We start from the raw sequence: 15141 nt of genomic DNA, 5'->3' as shown, positions 1-15141 counted from the left end.
CCTCCAACCCACTGGCCCCCTTGACGTTGGATGACGGTGGAACCGTGGGCCGCTGCATCCCCACTCGCCGGTGCCTCAGCTCCCTCGCCAGATGATGCTGATGTACACAGACAACACAAGAGAACAGGGATGGGGAGACAAAACAGGAGAGACAATTGTAAATAGCTGAATGGAGGTACATAAGTGGTTCACACATGCACCCATCCTGCAAATATTCCACCAGGCAGCACCTACCGCTATACACATGGCTATGCCCCTGACTAGTGGCCACAAACCTGCTCTACAGCCATTCCCCACAGCACTGAAGGACCTGAAGTACTGCAGACCTGACCCTTACAACCCTACTCCCCACGGAGGCCATTATGTAAAAGGACATTAGTCAGAGTCCCTGCCACTAGACAGCATACATACCACAGCACACTCACACATCCATCAAGGAGGCATACGATGGTTCATGTACTCACCCCCTTGTGTCTGCTGTGCAGCCTTCACGCGCCCATCCAGGTCCGGATTCGCCACCGCCAGAATGCGTTGCATTAGGGGGGTCAGTGCCCGACGGGCACCCCTTCCTCGTTGGGAGGACTTCCCCAGCTGGGCCTCGCAGGTCTTCCTCGCCCAGTGCCGCAGGTCCTCCCACTGCTTCCTGCAATGGGTGCTCTGCCGGTTGTCGACCCCCAGGGTCCGCACCTCCCTGGCGATGGCCTGCCACAGTCCCCTCTTCTGATGGGCGCTGACCTATATGGGACACACAGAAAAAGGAACACAGAGGTCAGACAATGGCCATTACATACAGCTGGCTATATGCCCACTATGGGACGGACATTTACAACAGCATACCAGCACACACACACACGCAGCATGTCAGGAACCCACGACTGTACAGTGTCAAACGTGCACACATGTTTACAGCCATCTACCACCATTACACACATCCATGCCCCCCAGTCCACCTACTCACCTGTACCTTTGTTCGACCGTAGAGTTTGGCATACAGGGGCAGGACCCCGTCCACATGCTTGTCCAATTCCTCACTGGTGAAGGCCGGGGCACTTTCCCCTGCCACACGCACCATTTCCATGACCAGATCAGGACACAGCAGCACACTCAGTGGAGTACCTGCATGCACGAAATCCGGGAGTCAAGTGAAGTTGGGGTGACGAGTTAGCGTACGCACCACGGCGGTGTGCACCGTCACCGCCGGCGTCAATCATGATACGCTAAGAATCCCCATTGACAACCATGTTAACCAATGAATGGTCTCACGGCAGTGAACACCACCTTATGCTATTACGTGAACCGCTAGCAGTATGAGGTCATTTCCACTACAACATTTTTGGATTACAGGGGGCAGACATTTTGGCCATTACTACACAGTTATTAAATCCTCATATGCCCCATGCAGGGCCTATTGTCCCCAACCCCCATAGGCATGAACAAATATACATTTACTTACCACAACATTCCTGATGTATCATCGAGGAAATTTACTCCAGTTTCACACCTACTATGCATATGTGTCGTCAACTTGTATACCAGCAGTGCTGAATACGAAACATTGTGGGCAGATGTACGTGTGTTCCTCACATGTGTTCTCAACTCCTCCTAGGTACAGCCCCATGTGGCGAGGGAGGGCCCCATCGGTGTACAGATCACTTGTTGATTTGAGGACCATGGTGGAGCGTCACATCATTATCAACTGTGCTACTATTCATGAACTTTGTGCATTACTGGATCCAGCACTGAGACCGGTTAATCGGAATCAGCATGCCACCCCTACTGGATGGGGGACTGGGTGCAGGTTTTTTCACAGCCCATGTTTAGCATTATACTGTCCAGATTCATGAATGCATTTATATGACACCTGCAGTCCTATGTGAGGTTTCCCCAAGGTGCTGACCTCCCTGCCATCAAGTCGGACTTCTATGCCTGTGCCAACATTCCCCATGCGATAGATGCCATCGATGGCACCCACATCGCTCTCATCACCCCAAGAGTCAGTGAACAGGTGTACAGAAACAGGAAGAACTTTCACTCCATGAACATTCAATTGGTGTGTACTGCAGACCAGTACATCTCACATGTGAATGCCATAATCCCTGGATCAGTCCACGATTCCCTTGTGCTGAGGAACAGTAGTGTGCCACACAAGATGGAACAACTACAAGGGGGCAGAGGATGGATCATAGGTAAGTGTGTCTGACACTTTTTGGCACATTGCAGACAGCCAGGCTGTCTGCCACTGAGGGTTGTCAAAGATAGTCCTGTTTTGCCCCCTTTCTCAGGTGATTCTGGCTACCCCAACATGTGTTGGCTCCTGACACCAGTGAGGAATCCTAGGGCAGATGCAGAGAGGAATTACAATGAGGGCCATGGACGTACTAGGAAGGTGATAAAGTGCACAATAGGTCTCCTGAAGGCTAGATTCTGTTGCCTCCATATCTCTGGGGGATCCCTGGTCTATGAGCCTGAAAAGGTGTGCAAAAAAGTGGTGGCCTGCTGCATGCTGTACAACGTGGCTGTGAGGAAATCTATCCCCTTTTTGGAGGAAGTGGGTGCTGTATATCCAGACCAGCTTCCTCAGGGAGGGGATGAGAGTGATAGTGATGATGAGGAAGGGGAAGATGTACATCCCAGGAACCAACTGATACAACTTTACTTCCAGTAAATATGTGGGACTGTTCGATGATGTTGCTGTCTGTGCAGCATACTGTCAGTGTGCCTTCTCCTCTATGGGGGTGTTGGGTCTATAGACATTGTCAAGGTGACCAGGTTTGCATGGGACATGTGACATTATGGACAAATTGTTTGACAATTCTGTTGGCACAACCACATGTTATGCGTGGGATGCAATTCCTGCAACTCAGATAAGAATAAATGATTTCAAAGACTATTGCATCAGCACTTCCATTTGTTTCAACATAATGACAGGGGACATTGACATTGGTGAACAGGTGTTTTATTTGGTGCAGGGATGGCATTGTGCAGTTTACAGTGATGGTGGATATCCATATTGGCTACATGGTTGCAGCGTTTGTTGGCAGTGGTGGTATGTCCATCTATCATTTACAGTTTTTGGGGTTGTTATTACACGGTGTGGACAGTGGTTCGGTGGCACACTTGGAGGACAGTTCTTGTCAGAGTCACTTCTTTGAGGGGGCCTTGGTCTTGGCAGGTGTTCCAGTGCCATATCTGGGCCTGAGGGACCGTTTGGGTGCATGGTGTTGGCCTGTACGGGTTGAGATGCACACACAAGTCAAGTTGCTGCTGTTGTTGGACGGTCTGTATCTTGGCCTGTAGTAGGGGCTTCCTGGTCTGTGGGGGTCTCAGGCTGGGTTGGGACAAGGTGCTGCACCTGCTATGGTGGCCATGGTGGCATTGTGCAGTTTCCACTGCTCCATGGCCTCTTGGGGGTGTGCTACCTGCAGCCTTTGACTCTGCTCCAGGGTGGAACCAATCTGGGCCAATCTGTCCTGGGTACGGTGGTATGCTCCCAGAACCTCAGATGTCAGGTCCTGGGCTGCAGCATCCATACTGTGGACTCCCCACTGGGCCAGTGTTGCCCTCCCACTGGGCCTAGCTCCCTGTGCCTGTGTTCCCTGCACAGGTCTGGCGGTACCACTTGTACTGAGGCCATCGTCTTCCTGCCTGTTGGTAGGGGGTGACTGTGGCCTCTGACCATGAGTTCCACCAGTCTGTGGCCTGGATACACAGGTGTGGGGATGGTTGCCCTGGGCTTATGTTGTTGGCTGGGTGGTAGGGGTGTCAGTGGGGTCCTGGGTGGGGCTGCTGGATGGTGACAGTCCAGGACTATGTGAGGGGCCAGGGTTTTCGTCACTGTCTCCATGTGGGGCACTGTCACTCCTTGTCCTGTCCGTCAGGGTGGCATGACTGGTGGTGCCTGTTGGGGGGAATGGACATGTCTGTTACAGTTGCATGATCGGATGGGGTGCACAGGGCTGGGCTGTTTTGTGCAAGTTTTACACTTTGGGGCCATGCAGGGTGCCTTTGTGAGGTTTGCATTGCATTTTGCTTAGGATGTGGAGGTGCATTGTGGGTGGTGTAGTGCCTTTGTGATTCTTTGCAGGGGTGGGTGGCTGTGCACAGGGGGAGGGATGTGGACCTTTTAGTGGGTTTGTGGGCATGCAGGGTGTCTTGATGTAGTGCTTTTGGCCTGGGTGGGGTAGTGGTCCTGGTGGCTGTTGGAGGGGTGGTGTGGTGCATGCATTACAGGTGTGATGGATATGGGGTAGCTGTAGACAACTTACCCGAGTCCATTCCTCCAGTGAGTCCAATGAGGCCCTCAGGGTGCAGACTGGCCAGTGGCTTTTCCTCCAAATCAGTGTAGTCGGGTGGTGTTGGTGGAGGTCCTCCCCCAGTATTCTGGACTGCAATGTTGTGCCAGGATGCCATGGACTTCACCTTCCCGCTCAGATCGCTCCATCTTTTGCAGATGTCGTCCCTCGTGTGTGGATGGTGTCCCACTGCATTGACCTTGTTCACTATTGTCTGCCATAACTCCATCTTCCTGGCAATGGGTATGTGCTGGACCTGTGCCCCGAATAATTGTGGCTCGACCTTCAGTATCTCGTCCACCATGGTCCTTAGTTCCCTTTCTGTGAAGCGTGGGTGTTTTGGGGGTGCCATGGTGTGTGTTGTGAGTGGTGTGTTGTGTGGATCTAGGTGAGGGTGCTGTTGTGTGGTTGGGTGTATGAATCGTGTATTGTGGCGTTCAGTGTCTGCTTCTGGAGTTCTCTATATCAGTTGTCCTAATGTTGTTGCAAAATATTGTGGGGTGTGTCGGTGAGTGTTTTATAGTGTTGTGGATGTGTGTCAGGTGTGTGGGTTTCAGACTTGCCAATGTGTGCAGTTCTTACTGTTGGGTCCCATTGCTGGCCGTGGCGGTGTGTACCGCCAATGGTCGTTCGACTTTCACTGACCGCTGCAGTGATTTGTGCATCATTACTTGGAGGGTGTGGTGTTTGTGTGCTCGGCGGTGGCAGGGTGGGAGGTCCTGCATTTCCGCTGACAAGGTCCTGGCGGTTACTGGTGGCTGGGACTTTTTGTCGGATTCTTATTTTTGTATCTTTATATGGCGGATTTCTGTTCACTGCCAATGGCGGTCTTCTGTTCACCGTCGCCACAGCGGCCGACGGTGTTTCCCTGCCATGTTCATAATGTCCACCATTGTCTCTTTCAGTACATAAACCCATTGATTGGCAGACGTTTATCTGCATTAGGTTGCTGGTTGAGCCATCTTCTGTTGGTGCTAGTACTGCATGTGTGGTCAGAGTTTTTTCTTTATTAATTCTGTTGTAGGAAAAGTGTGTGGCATATATTATTGAATAGTGTTATGTGGATGGTGGAGTTTGAATGTGTGGTTTCTGAAATGCATTGGACATTAATTTAGTGCTCTGTTTAATTAGTGATGTGGCGTGTTTGCTTACAAATGTGTTGAGCATGCAGACATCCAAGCAAGCAGCAGATTAGTGCTGTGTTGGATGTGTGTGTGATGTTTTGTCCAATGTGTGCTGCTCTGATACTGACCTCCTATGCTTATGTACAGTCTGACATACTCCGATAAAGCTCCAAATACCCAGTTGAAGCCACACATCCAGTGACATGATACGTGACACTTCACATGCCCAGGTATTGCATTTATGTTGCATGAGTAGTCATACAGTCACAAACTGACTGTATATTGCAGTCTCATATTCATGGATTCAGTCTTTATGCCACTATACAGCTTCATGAGACAATAAAAGATTGATATGCATGAGTATATTTATCTCATGCCAGAAACAAGTAAATTATACTTATGCACAGCTGTTAGGGACCAGGCTGTTTCACAACAGTAGAAGCTGTTTTTTAAGAATAAAAGAAGGCCCTCAACGCCAGCCATCCCCCGGACCAGCAAAGATTGCCAGTGTTATGGCCCCAAGGAAAGCATGTGCTATGACACTTGTCTGCAAGATCAGAACAGTTTTTGTTGACTCTGTGGTCACAGTGGCATGACTATATGGGATCAGCCTGTGGATTATAAATTGTGGGTATTCTCACTTGTGGAAGTGAGTTGAATAAGCAAAGCTACAGGCGATAAGATTGGAGGCGAGAAGCAATCTTAACGAATATTACTTATGAAACGTGCAGGGGCGTAGTTTGGTCAGTAGGATGGGGGGCGGGGTGAGCTTCGGATTTTAACCAATCAACCTGGGATATCTTATTAAAACACATATGAACAGCAGGACAATAGGGTGGCAGTGGAAAGAGAAAGGTGGATTATTAGAGCACTTAAAACACAACACTTCACCATACACATCTGAAAGCAGTTGTACCCAACCATTATCTAAAGAAAACATCTCTAGAGACATGTAAACCCCCCCAAAAAAACCTCCCCCTAAAGCAACACACCGGGAAACATGAAAAGACAGTTAAACTATCCAATCCATTGAACAGCAGAGATCACATGGGATAGTTTGTCTAATTTACTGTTCCAAAACAGCATTGTGGCAGTTTGCTCAAGATCCCATGGAACATTTGCTTTCAGTTAGTGACTGCTCAGGGCAGAAATTTAGACACAACAGCGTGCCCTGGTGGAACACATAGTTTCATAGAGCAATAGAGCAATTTGCTTTGCAACTTTGAAAGCGGAGCTACTCTTGCCATTATGGAGTCCTTTTTGAGTTTCCTCCTGGGGAGTTGCCTTGAGGACTGGAAGACTTTGACCAAGAAATCTTAGGTACCTTTCCGTATAGTAGGTCAGCTCTGGGACTACAATGACTGCTTGCTACTGGCCAAAAACACTCGATGGAAATGCAATTAGGCTCTAAGCAGCTCTCTGAGTCAATAAAGGCATTTCTTGTTCTTGGTCAAACTAATTGGCTTTGTCTCCTGTAAGGTGTTGTGATCCACGGTAGAAATTGCATGTTTTCTGTGCTCATACAAGGTGAATCTCTGACATGCAATTCCCTGGGGGTCACCTTTGTAGAGTAGGACCTCTAGTCAGTAGTCCTTTTGGGAGAGAGATGTGCTTTGGGACTGCGGATGTTCCTTCAGCATGTGTTGTTTTAGACAGGAGCAGCCTCACATCCTAAGATACAACCATTACTTCTTAAGATCAGCCTCAGGTGTCATCATATGGCAGATACTTCTATCATACGCCAGATGCAGCCTTGTATTCTCAGATACTATCCACATGCACCTAGGTATACCCTCAGTATACCATTTACAGGTTCATGTACCCAGCAACTAGAATCATATATCCTTATATAGCATCACATGAAAAGAAATAGGGGGTCATTATGAATTTGGTGGATGGAAAAGGCCGTCCGCCAAACTCCTGCGGTCAGGTTACCGCCAGTGCGGTTCCCTTCCCGCAAGCCCCATTAAGAGTTTCCCGCTGGCCCTTCGGGAAACACCCTACAACATTGACACTGGCTCATAATTGAGCCGTGGCAATGCTGTAGTGCATATGGTGCACCAGCACCTGTTACTATTTTCACAGTCTGCAAAGCAGATGGTGACAATCGCGATGGGGCTGGCCAGGGGGTGACTTGCGCTTCCCATGCCAAGTGCATGGACAGTGCAGGGCCCTCCCTGGGGCACTCTGCACTCTGTCTCCGCCAGCCTTTACATGGCGGGGCTACTGCCATGTAATTGCCGGCGGAGAAGGGACTCGTAATCCCCAGGACAGCTCTGCTTGCAGCGCTGTCCTGGTGCATTAGGGTCACCAGCACTGCCAGACCGATGAAAAGTCATGGTCTGGCAGTGCTGGCGGTCGAACCGTGACGCGACCTCCACGGTCGTAATGTGGCTGTCAGACCGCCACACTAGCGGTGGTCCGACCGCCACCGCAACCCTGGGTGGTAATGATGCCCATAGTCTCTTAACCATAGTTATAGCCTCATTTGAACTGATAAAGTCATTGCATATTAAAGTACATCCTGTCATGCCCAGTTATTGTACTTTTAAATGCCAGATATTGCCTACATTGCTTATTTATAACTTCATATGCCCAGATAAAACCATTTTATTTTCAGGTGCTGCTGACTGATGTCAGGTGCGCAGCTAAAATCATTGTGTGTCTAAGCACAGTCATCACATGTCAGGTTCCACCACTGTATGTCAAACCCAAAACGCTCTTTGGTGGCAGACTCTTTCCTGGAACACAGTACAAGGCTCCATAGACAAGTTCAGAGTCGTTTCTTCTGTTTTCTAACCATTTAATGCAAGATGGTAAAGATTTGGTTCCAGTCGGTAACCCACTGACAAGGATGGCCCAACAGGCATTAGATTCAAAGATACCTGTGGAACCCTTCACAGTGACATATATGAAACAGTTCTTCCCATTTCTTGAGGCTTATCCCACTATTGTGATCAGCTCATCCTTTCTGCATGGTCCAAAACCGTCTGCCCACTTCTGCTGATTTATAGCTGAGAACATTTTCCAGCTTATTATGCAATGGCTTTATGCTTATGCATTAATTTTCTCATCAGTACTCTTTATTGAGTATCTGAACTGACAGCTATTGTTGCCTTATTCTAATATATTTAGGTTAGGGAACTTCTTTTATGGAACACGCTTTCTGCATTAGTACAATATTCACTGTTAATATTCTATTTGACCTTATATTGAACTATCAATTATTGAATTGTGTTCAGTTCTAATGCTGATGCTTAAAAGACTAATTTGTATTGAATAAAATTGGTTAATACTTAAGACATTGGGAAATAAAACTCTTTAACTTATACAGAACTCTCTTTATTAACTGTGCTAAAAGTCATCAACAATTTAATGCATTATTGGATTAATGTAGATAATTGCTCCTTTATACTTCGCCTTGTCAATGAACAAAGGTCAATGCGACCAGTGGTGGAGATTGCTTAATAATCACACCCAAAGATTAAGGTATAGAAAACCTTGTTCCACAACTTTGTAAGAAAAACGAATGCAAACAAGCATGAAGTGGTGTTTTGTATTACTCTGCATCAACATGGCATTCAATGTGTGATATATGGGCATTCCCATGTAATCAATCATCCATGGTTTTGAAGCAAAACCCTATCTGCTAACAATAGTAGACATGGTTTTTCACCAAAGATAAATGCCACTTGAAAGCAAGTGTTAAAAAGGAGAAATGGTTTTATTTCTCCTAACTTTTTCAAATTTGCATGTGTGGTGCAGTGTACAGCACACATCCAAAGTAGGTAAAGTTTTAAAGTTAGTATAAGCATAGACCCATATTTATCATTATTTCATGCAGCACAACACAGCAAACCACCTTGCTGCGTTGCATGAAAGGGAAAGGGCAGGAATGTGCAGTATTAAGCATTATACCAGCCATTCCTGTCCTTACTTTTGGCTGCCTAGCACTAACGAATGTGCCCTTGCATCATGGTGCAAGGGTACCTGCTTGGTAGGCAGGATTGTTTTTGTTCAGGCGGGGACACCTCACTGCACAAAAACAATCCACAGAGGCATTTTCCTTGGGAAAACGAGGATAAATAAAAATATTTCTCCTTGTTACTCCTCACCTGGGGAGGTTTAGTATTTTGATGCATTCCTAAGTCTACCACTAAATCTGGCAATGTGCCAAAATTCATGGGTGGATGCATGTGCACACCTATGCTCTGCACATTGAACCGTTCCATGGAGCAGAGTAACACAAGGCAGCGATTTGCGCTGCCTTGCGTTACTCCAGATTTATCAAGCCCTGCTGGGCAGGTGGACTTGAGTGGCTTGATAAATCTCACTTAGGATTTGCGTCACCCTTGTACCCCTTTGTGTGGTGTAAGGGCAATGTAAAACCTTGATAAATCTGGCCCATAATATTTTGTACTGCAAGGGTATGCTTGCAGTACAAAACGTATGCATGTGCGTGGCGCTCGGCAGCCTGATTGTGCGTGAGTACTAGGGAGAGCGCATGATGGTGCTGTACCTCTCTAGATATGGTGTTTTCCTGCCCTCTCCGTGTCATGAAATGCGGCACAGCAATTGTGGGTGCTGCGCTGTGTTGTGTGACAGGTTTGTAAATATGGGCCTCAGTCTCACTTTTTGATGCAAATTCTGGACAGGCTGCCTCAGTTGATCAGGCCGTGCATCAGAACCTGTGGATATTTGTGCTAATCTGCTCTCAATAACCCCCCTTTGACACAAAGCAACATAAAGTGGACTCGGTGCGTTAAGGTGTCTAGCTGAATAGTAGAAACACACAGGACCAGTCTCCCACGCTGTCACACTAAACCTCAAAGTCAAATTCCTAGTAGCAAGATGCAATTCAGCTTTGGCACATAACACCGGGTTTGATCAGTAGTCAGGACCCTCTACCATTTTAATTTGTCTAGTCTAATGTCTGACATTTTTATAATCATTGATATAAGAATTTAAAAAACCTTTGACAACTGATTCAACTATGAAAACTGCCTCCTCTATCAAAGCGAAAGTATCAAATTACCCAGCTTTGTAATCTGGAATGCTGTAACAAAACAAATATTTGGTAGAGACCCTGGCATCTGATTACCTCCTACCGGTGGACTGCCACATTACGATCCTGGCGGTCAGACTGCCAGGGTCCCGCCATCACCGCCGGGATTGGTGATCCCGACGGGCTGATCCTGGCAGTGGTCGGAATCAGCCAGGGCGGCACTGCATGCAGCGCCACCCTGCTGATTACGACCTGTTTCTCCACCAGCCTTTTCATGCGGTGCAGACAGTGAGCATTCTGAGGGTGCCAGTGACCCCTGTGTGGCAGCAATGCTTGGTTTTCGCCCATCAGCCCAGCGTGATAGTCGTAATGGGCCCAGAGGGGAGTTAGCCAGCATGGCGGCAACCTCCCCCTCGGAAGTTCAGCGGACAGGTTATCCCATCCAGCGAACTCGTTATGAGGCCCATTGTCTTCAAAACATGGAGCAGGCAGGGGAACAAGTGACAAAGTAACTACAATGTAAGTTTATCTCAGTAAGACGGTATTACCTTCGGCAGAAGCATGGCGATATGCTGCTTCCTTCGTGCAGGGTCATGTGAGATCCACTTCAAAATGGCTTCAAAGACTGCATCTTCTTGCTTCACGTTGAGCTCGTCTTTCTCAATGATGTCCCGCAACTCATACACAGAGAGCTCTAAGAACTCAGCAGACACTTTCACCATCTCTTCAAAGTTGTGGAGTATGTACATGTAGGCTTTCTGCCGGAGTTCCGGGCAGTGGTAATAGTCTGTGAATTTACATATGCCAATGCAATTGTCTAAACACAGCTGGGACTTTAAGAACTCACAGCATGCCCTCACGATGCCCATGATGTTGAACTGGTCCGCTGCGGCTAAAAGCCTTTCAACATTGTCAGCTGTGATGGGTACTGTCCTAGTGTATGCATACTCAATGATCAGTTTCATCATGTCAGGGGAAACCCCAGGGATACTGTAGACTTTCTTCTCTGTGTTATTCCAACCACTGGTAAACAAAGCTCTGGAGGTGCAAAGAGAAAGATGTTTTTCAGCAGGATCTTCTATAGCAAACTTAAATCATATAGAAATGAACTAAACATCAGATTGGTCATGTAGTAAAAAAATAGGTTTATATTGCTGTCCTCCATTCCCCAAACTCGCACTATCTTCCAGGCACCAACCATTGCATCTTGAGTGAAAACAAAACTTAACAGATTTTTTTTATTAATTTTTTGATTACAAACTAAGGAGCTAATTTAGAGTTCTGCAGGTGGCCCTCTTGCCCACCAGGTCGGTGAAGGCCCTTTCCTCCACCACCTTGTTGGAGGACTGCCGGACATATTTGCCAGGCAGGAATCTTTTTGACAAAAGTGTCCCTGTGTAGAGGTTGAACTCTCAACACACTTGCTGTACAGGCCACTATGTGTTTTCTGCCTCCTCTACATTCACTTTTGCTTTTCAACAACACACTCCCAAAGCGGGGGTTTGAAGTTTTAAAACTATCTTTACATTTTCTTTCTATGGATCATCATATCTTGCATGACAGTACTGCAAGGAAAAAACAGTGATGGATTCCAGGCATTAAAGCATATGATGCCTATCATTCTGGTGGTTCAACTGGGTCAAGGGTTTTAATTGGCTTGATCAGCTAATACTTCACTGACAGCGACCGAGTGTTACATACACTTCTAAGTAGGGTGGGAGAGCTGCAAGGTTGGAAGTGAGGGCATTCATCATGTTTTGGCAGGCCAAAATGAAATAGAGGGCATTCATCATGTTTTGGCAGGCCAAAATATGCTTATGTAAGTCACAGAGTTTGCTGAGACTTATTCTTGTACTCCTTGGTGACTTCTGGCATTCTGGAGCAAGTTAAAAATAAATGACACCTACCACACCAGTCGTTGTGAGTCAGCTCACAATATTTTAAAACTTGATTTGATGTCTTTATTTGTCAAAAGCACTAACACAAAAAACGTATTGGGTTTGAGGATCACCCCCAAAGGAGTAAGGGTTATAATAGAATGGGTGGAAACGAAAAAGAGAGATGATATCACAGCTAGCAGAACAAGGTTTTTAATGCCTTCCTAAAAATAAGGTGTTTTAAAAAACGAATATAAAAAAGATTTACAATGAGAATGACTGTGGTGCATTGATATCAGAGTCTTGGTCAGGGCCTTCCCATTTGTTAATAAAAATGAAATAAAAATTCAGTTTTTTTATTGTGGAGGCTTTTCAATGGAATGAGGGTTTGATTAGTCTTGTCTCTTTACTGGTAAACAAAGGTTTTGAAAGTGTTTGTATTCATTTTGCAATGAAAGCATTTTTTCGAATAGGGTAGGAGATAATTCTATTTTATTATTAGATCAATAGATTTTAATGAATTAATAAAGATTATTAATTTTACTTGAATGTAACGTATTGCTCTTAAGGGAGCCACCTAATGGGTCTCTGGCATGTATTGCTTCTACTTTTACTGCTGTCAATGTTAACACATTTTGCACAGAAGGAGAAAATATTTTTGATACTTCATCTCAATATTTGGTTATGAAGATTATCTTTTCTATTGTCCCATTTAAAATATAGCATCATTGTCTTAGGTCTTTTTGTCTTTTCATCACAATCAAATCTTCAGGGATCTTTGCAAAAAGCATTTAAGAAAGTGCATGTATTAACCACAAGTCTTGGCATGTAGCTCACTAACCTTTGCTGAGCACCCTGCTGTTGTCCATAATATGTAAATACCATCATTATTATTATTCTAATAAATAAACAAACTAGATAGTAATGGATAAAAAAACAAAAGGCTACAAATCAAAGCACAGTGAAAACCACATTTTTTCATTGGTTATAAGCGAGCCCGATAAAAGTTGTCTAACCTAGGAAACCTGTGATTTGAGCCACATCCCTGTAACTTACTGCCCCATGGTTTCTGGATGTTTGTAAGTCAATTTGATTCAGAGAGATGCAATGAATGTGCTAGCTAAAGCAGTAACATAGGACCAGATTTACAATCTCATTTACAGGAACACCCGTCCACCAAACTCCCAACGGGGTGGTCGCCGCCATGCTGGTGACCTCCCCACCGGCCCCATTAAGACCATTAAGACTTTCCCACTGGGCTGATTGGCAGAAACCAAGGTTTCCACCAGTCAGCCCAGCAGGAAAGTGTGGCAGCATTGTCACCAGCTCGTAATCGAGCCGGTGGCAATGCTGTTGCACGAAGGGGGCACCAGCATCCTTGAAATGCACACACTGTCACAGCAGACAGTGCAAATTTCGAGGGTGCTGAGCAGGGGCCACCCCCTGCACCTGTTCTCCGCAAACCTTTTCATGGCGGTGCTACCGCCATGAAAAGGCCGGCGGAGAACAAGGTTGTAATCAGCAGGGCAGTGCTGTGTTCAGCTCCACCTTGGCTGATTGCAACCTACACCCGCTGTCAGTCTGTTGGGATCGAAGATCCTGGTGGGGATTGCAGTAGGTTGGCGGGTCTGCCCGCTAACCTCGCAATGTGCTCAGATTGCCAATGTCGTAATCACGCTCTGAATGCCTCCTGAGTGGCGTCTTTTGTTACTAATAGGTGGTTATTTATATGAAGGTAATTTCCTTTTATGCACAGTGAAAAAGAGAGCATACGCACAACACAGGGTGCAAACACTATGGCCCAGATTTACACAAATCTGTCACATCAGTACTGATGTGCCAGATTCCTTTCGCTCTCCCACCTACCAATACCATGGGTGCGCCGCATTTACAATAAGACGCACCATGGCGCAACATTTTTGACGCTATTGTGGCACATTGCTCCACTAGAGTAAAAAACTTTTGACGCTAGTGGAGGAAAGTGGAAGGAGGCCCATTGATTTCAATGGGTGTGTCCTTTTAATGCCTGCTTTGAGCAGGCGTTTAAAGTGTTGAAAGAAATGACTCAAAGAAATCCCTTAGATTTCTTTGCATCATTTGTTCAGCCCCCCTAAAGGGGGAACGCTCCTTTGCATGAATTATGCCTGGTGCAGGCATAATGTAGCGCAAAGGGTTACAAAGTGGCGCAATGCATGCATTTTCTGATGGTCATTCAATCATCTAGCATTCAAGTGCAGAGGAAGTAGACTAAAGGTACACTACAAACTGCCAACTAATAATCTCCTTTAGTAGTTACATGCAGTGATACTTCTGAACAACTAGGTTGGTCCAATCAGAAAATTTAACACATTTTTAAATAATTTCTTGGCTAGTAAGGATGGTTTGTTAACTGACCTAAAGTATGAGCTACAGCTGCAAAGTATGTTCTTATGCGCATTGAACTCGATCCCATTAACCTTAATGACCACATCACAGAGCTTCCCCTCCAATCTTAGCTCATTGAAGATGGTGCATGCCATGGCACTCATCTTTCTTTCCATGTTGCTCTGGTGGAAGCCAGATGCGGCTGCTGGTTCCTCTACGTCCATCATGGCAGTTTTGGCGAACGGGAGGCACTCTCCGTACAAGCTACCGGCCTTTTTCTCTCCTACCCTTCATGTTCTTGTCTTGGATGTATGGGTCAGAAGTTCTAGAGCACATCCCATGGTGACCTCATTGGGGAGCTGGTGTTCTGCATTCTGGAATCTTCTTTGTGCATCCAGTGGAGGGAGCTGCAGGCTGGAAAGGCTGGGCTGTAGGAGCACAAAGGGACGCTTTTGTTGGGCCTGTGACTCTCGTAATGC

At 46.4% G+C, this 15141-nt stretch overlaps 1 protein-coding gene across 1 annotated transcript in view; it reads right to left on the bottom strand.

The window, feature by feature from the left end:
• Positions 1-14886, bottom strand: part of KLHL10 (kelch like family member 10) — a 72074-nt gene extending 57188 nt beyond the window's left edge. The window contains exons 1-2 of the mRNA XM_069242367.1: positions 14693-14886; positions 10970-11459 (exon numbers count right to left, since the gene is read on the bottom strand). Of these exons, the coding sequence (XP_069098468.1) occupies positions 10970-11459; positions 14693-14886 (684 nt within the window). The remainder of the gene's footprint in view (positions 1-10969; positions 11460-14692) is intronic.
• Between the last annotated feature and the right edge of the window lie 255 nt (positions 14887-15141).

The sequence above is a fragment of the Pleurodeles waltl genome, chromosome 6, assembly GCF_031143425.1.
Source record: "Pleurodeles waltl isolate 20211129_DDA chromosome 6, aPleWal1.hap1.20221129, whole genome shotgun sequence".
In the NCBI taxonomy this organism is placed as follows: Eukaryota; Metazoa; Chordata; class Amphibia; order Caudata; family Salamandridae; genus Pleurodeles; species Pleurodeles waltl.
The sequence above is the reverse complement of the archived record's forward strand: the minus strand, read 5'-3'. Positions and strand labels throughout refer to the sequence as shown.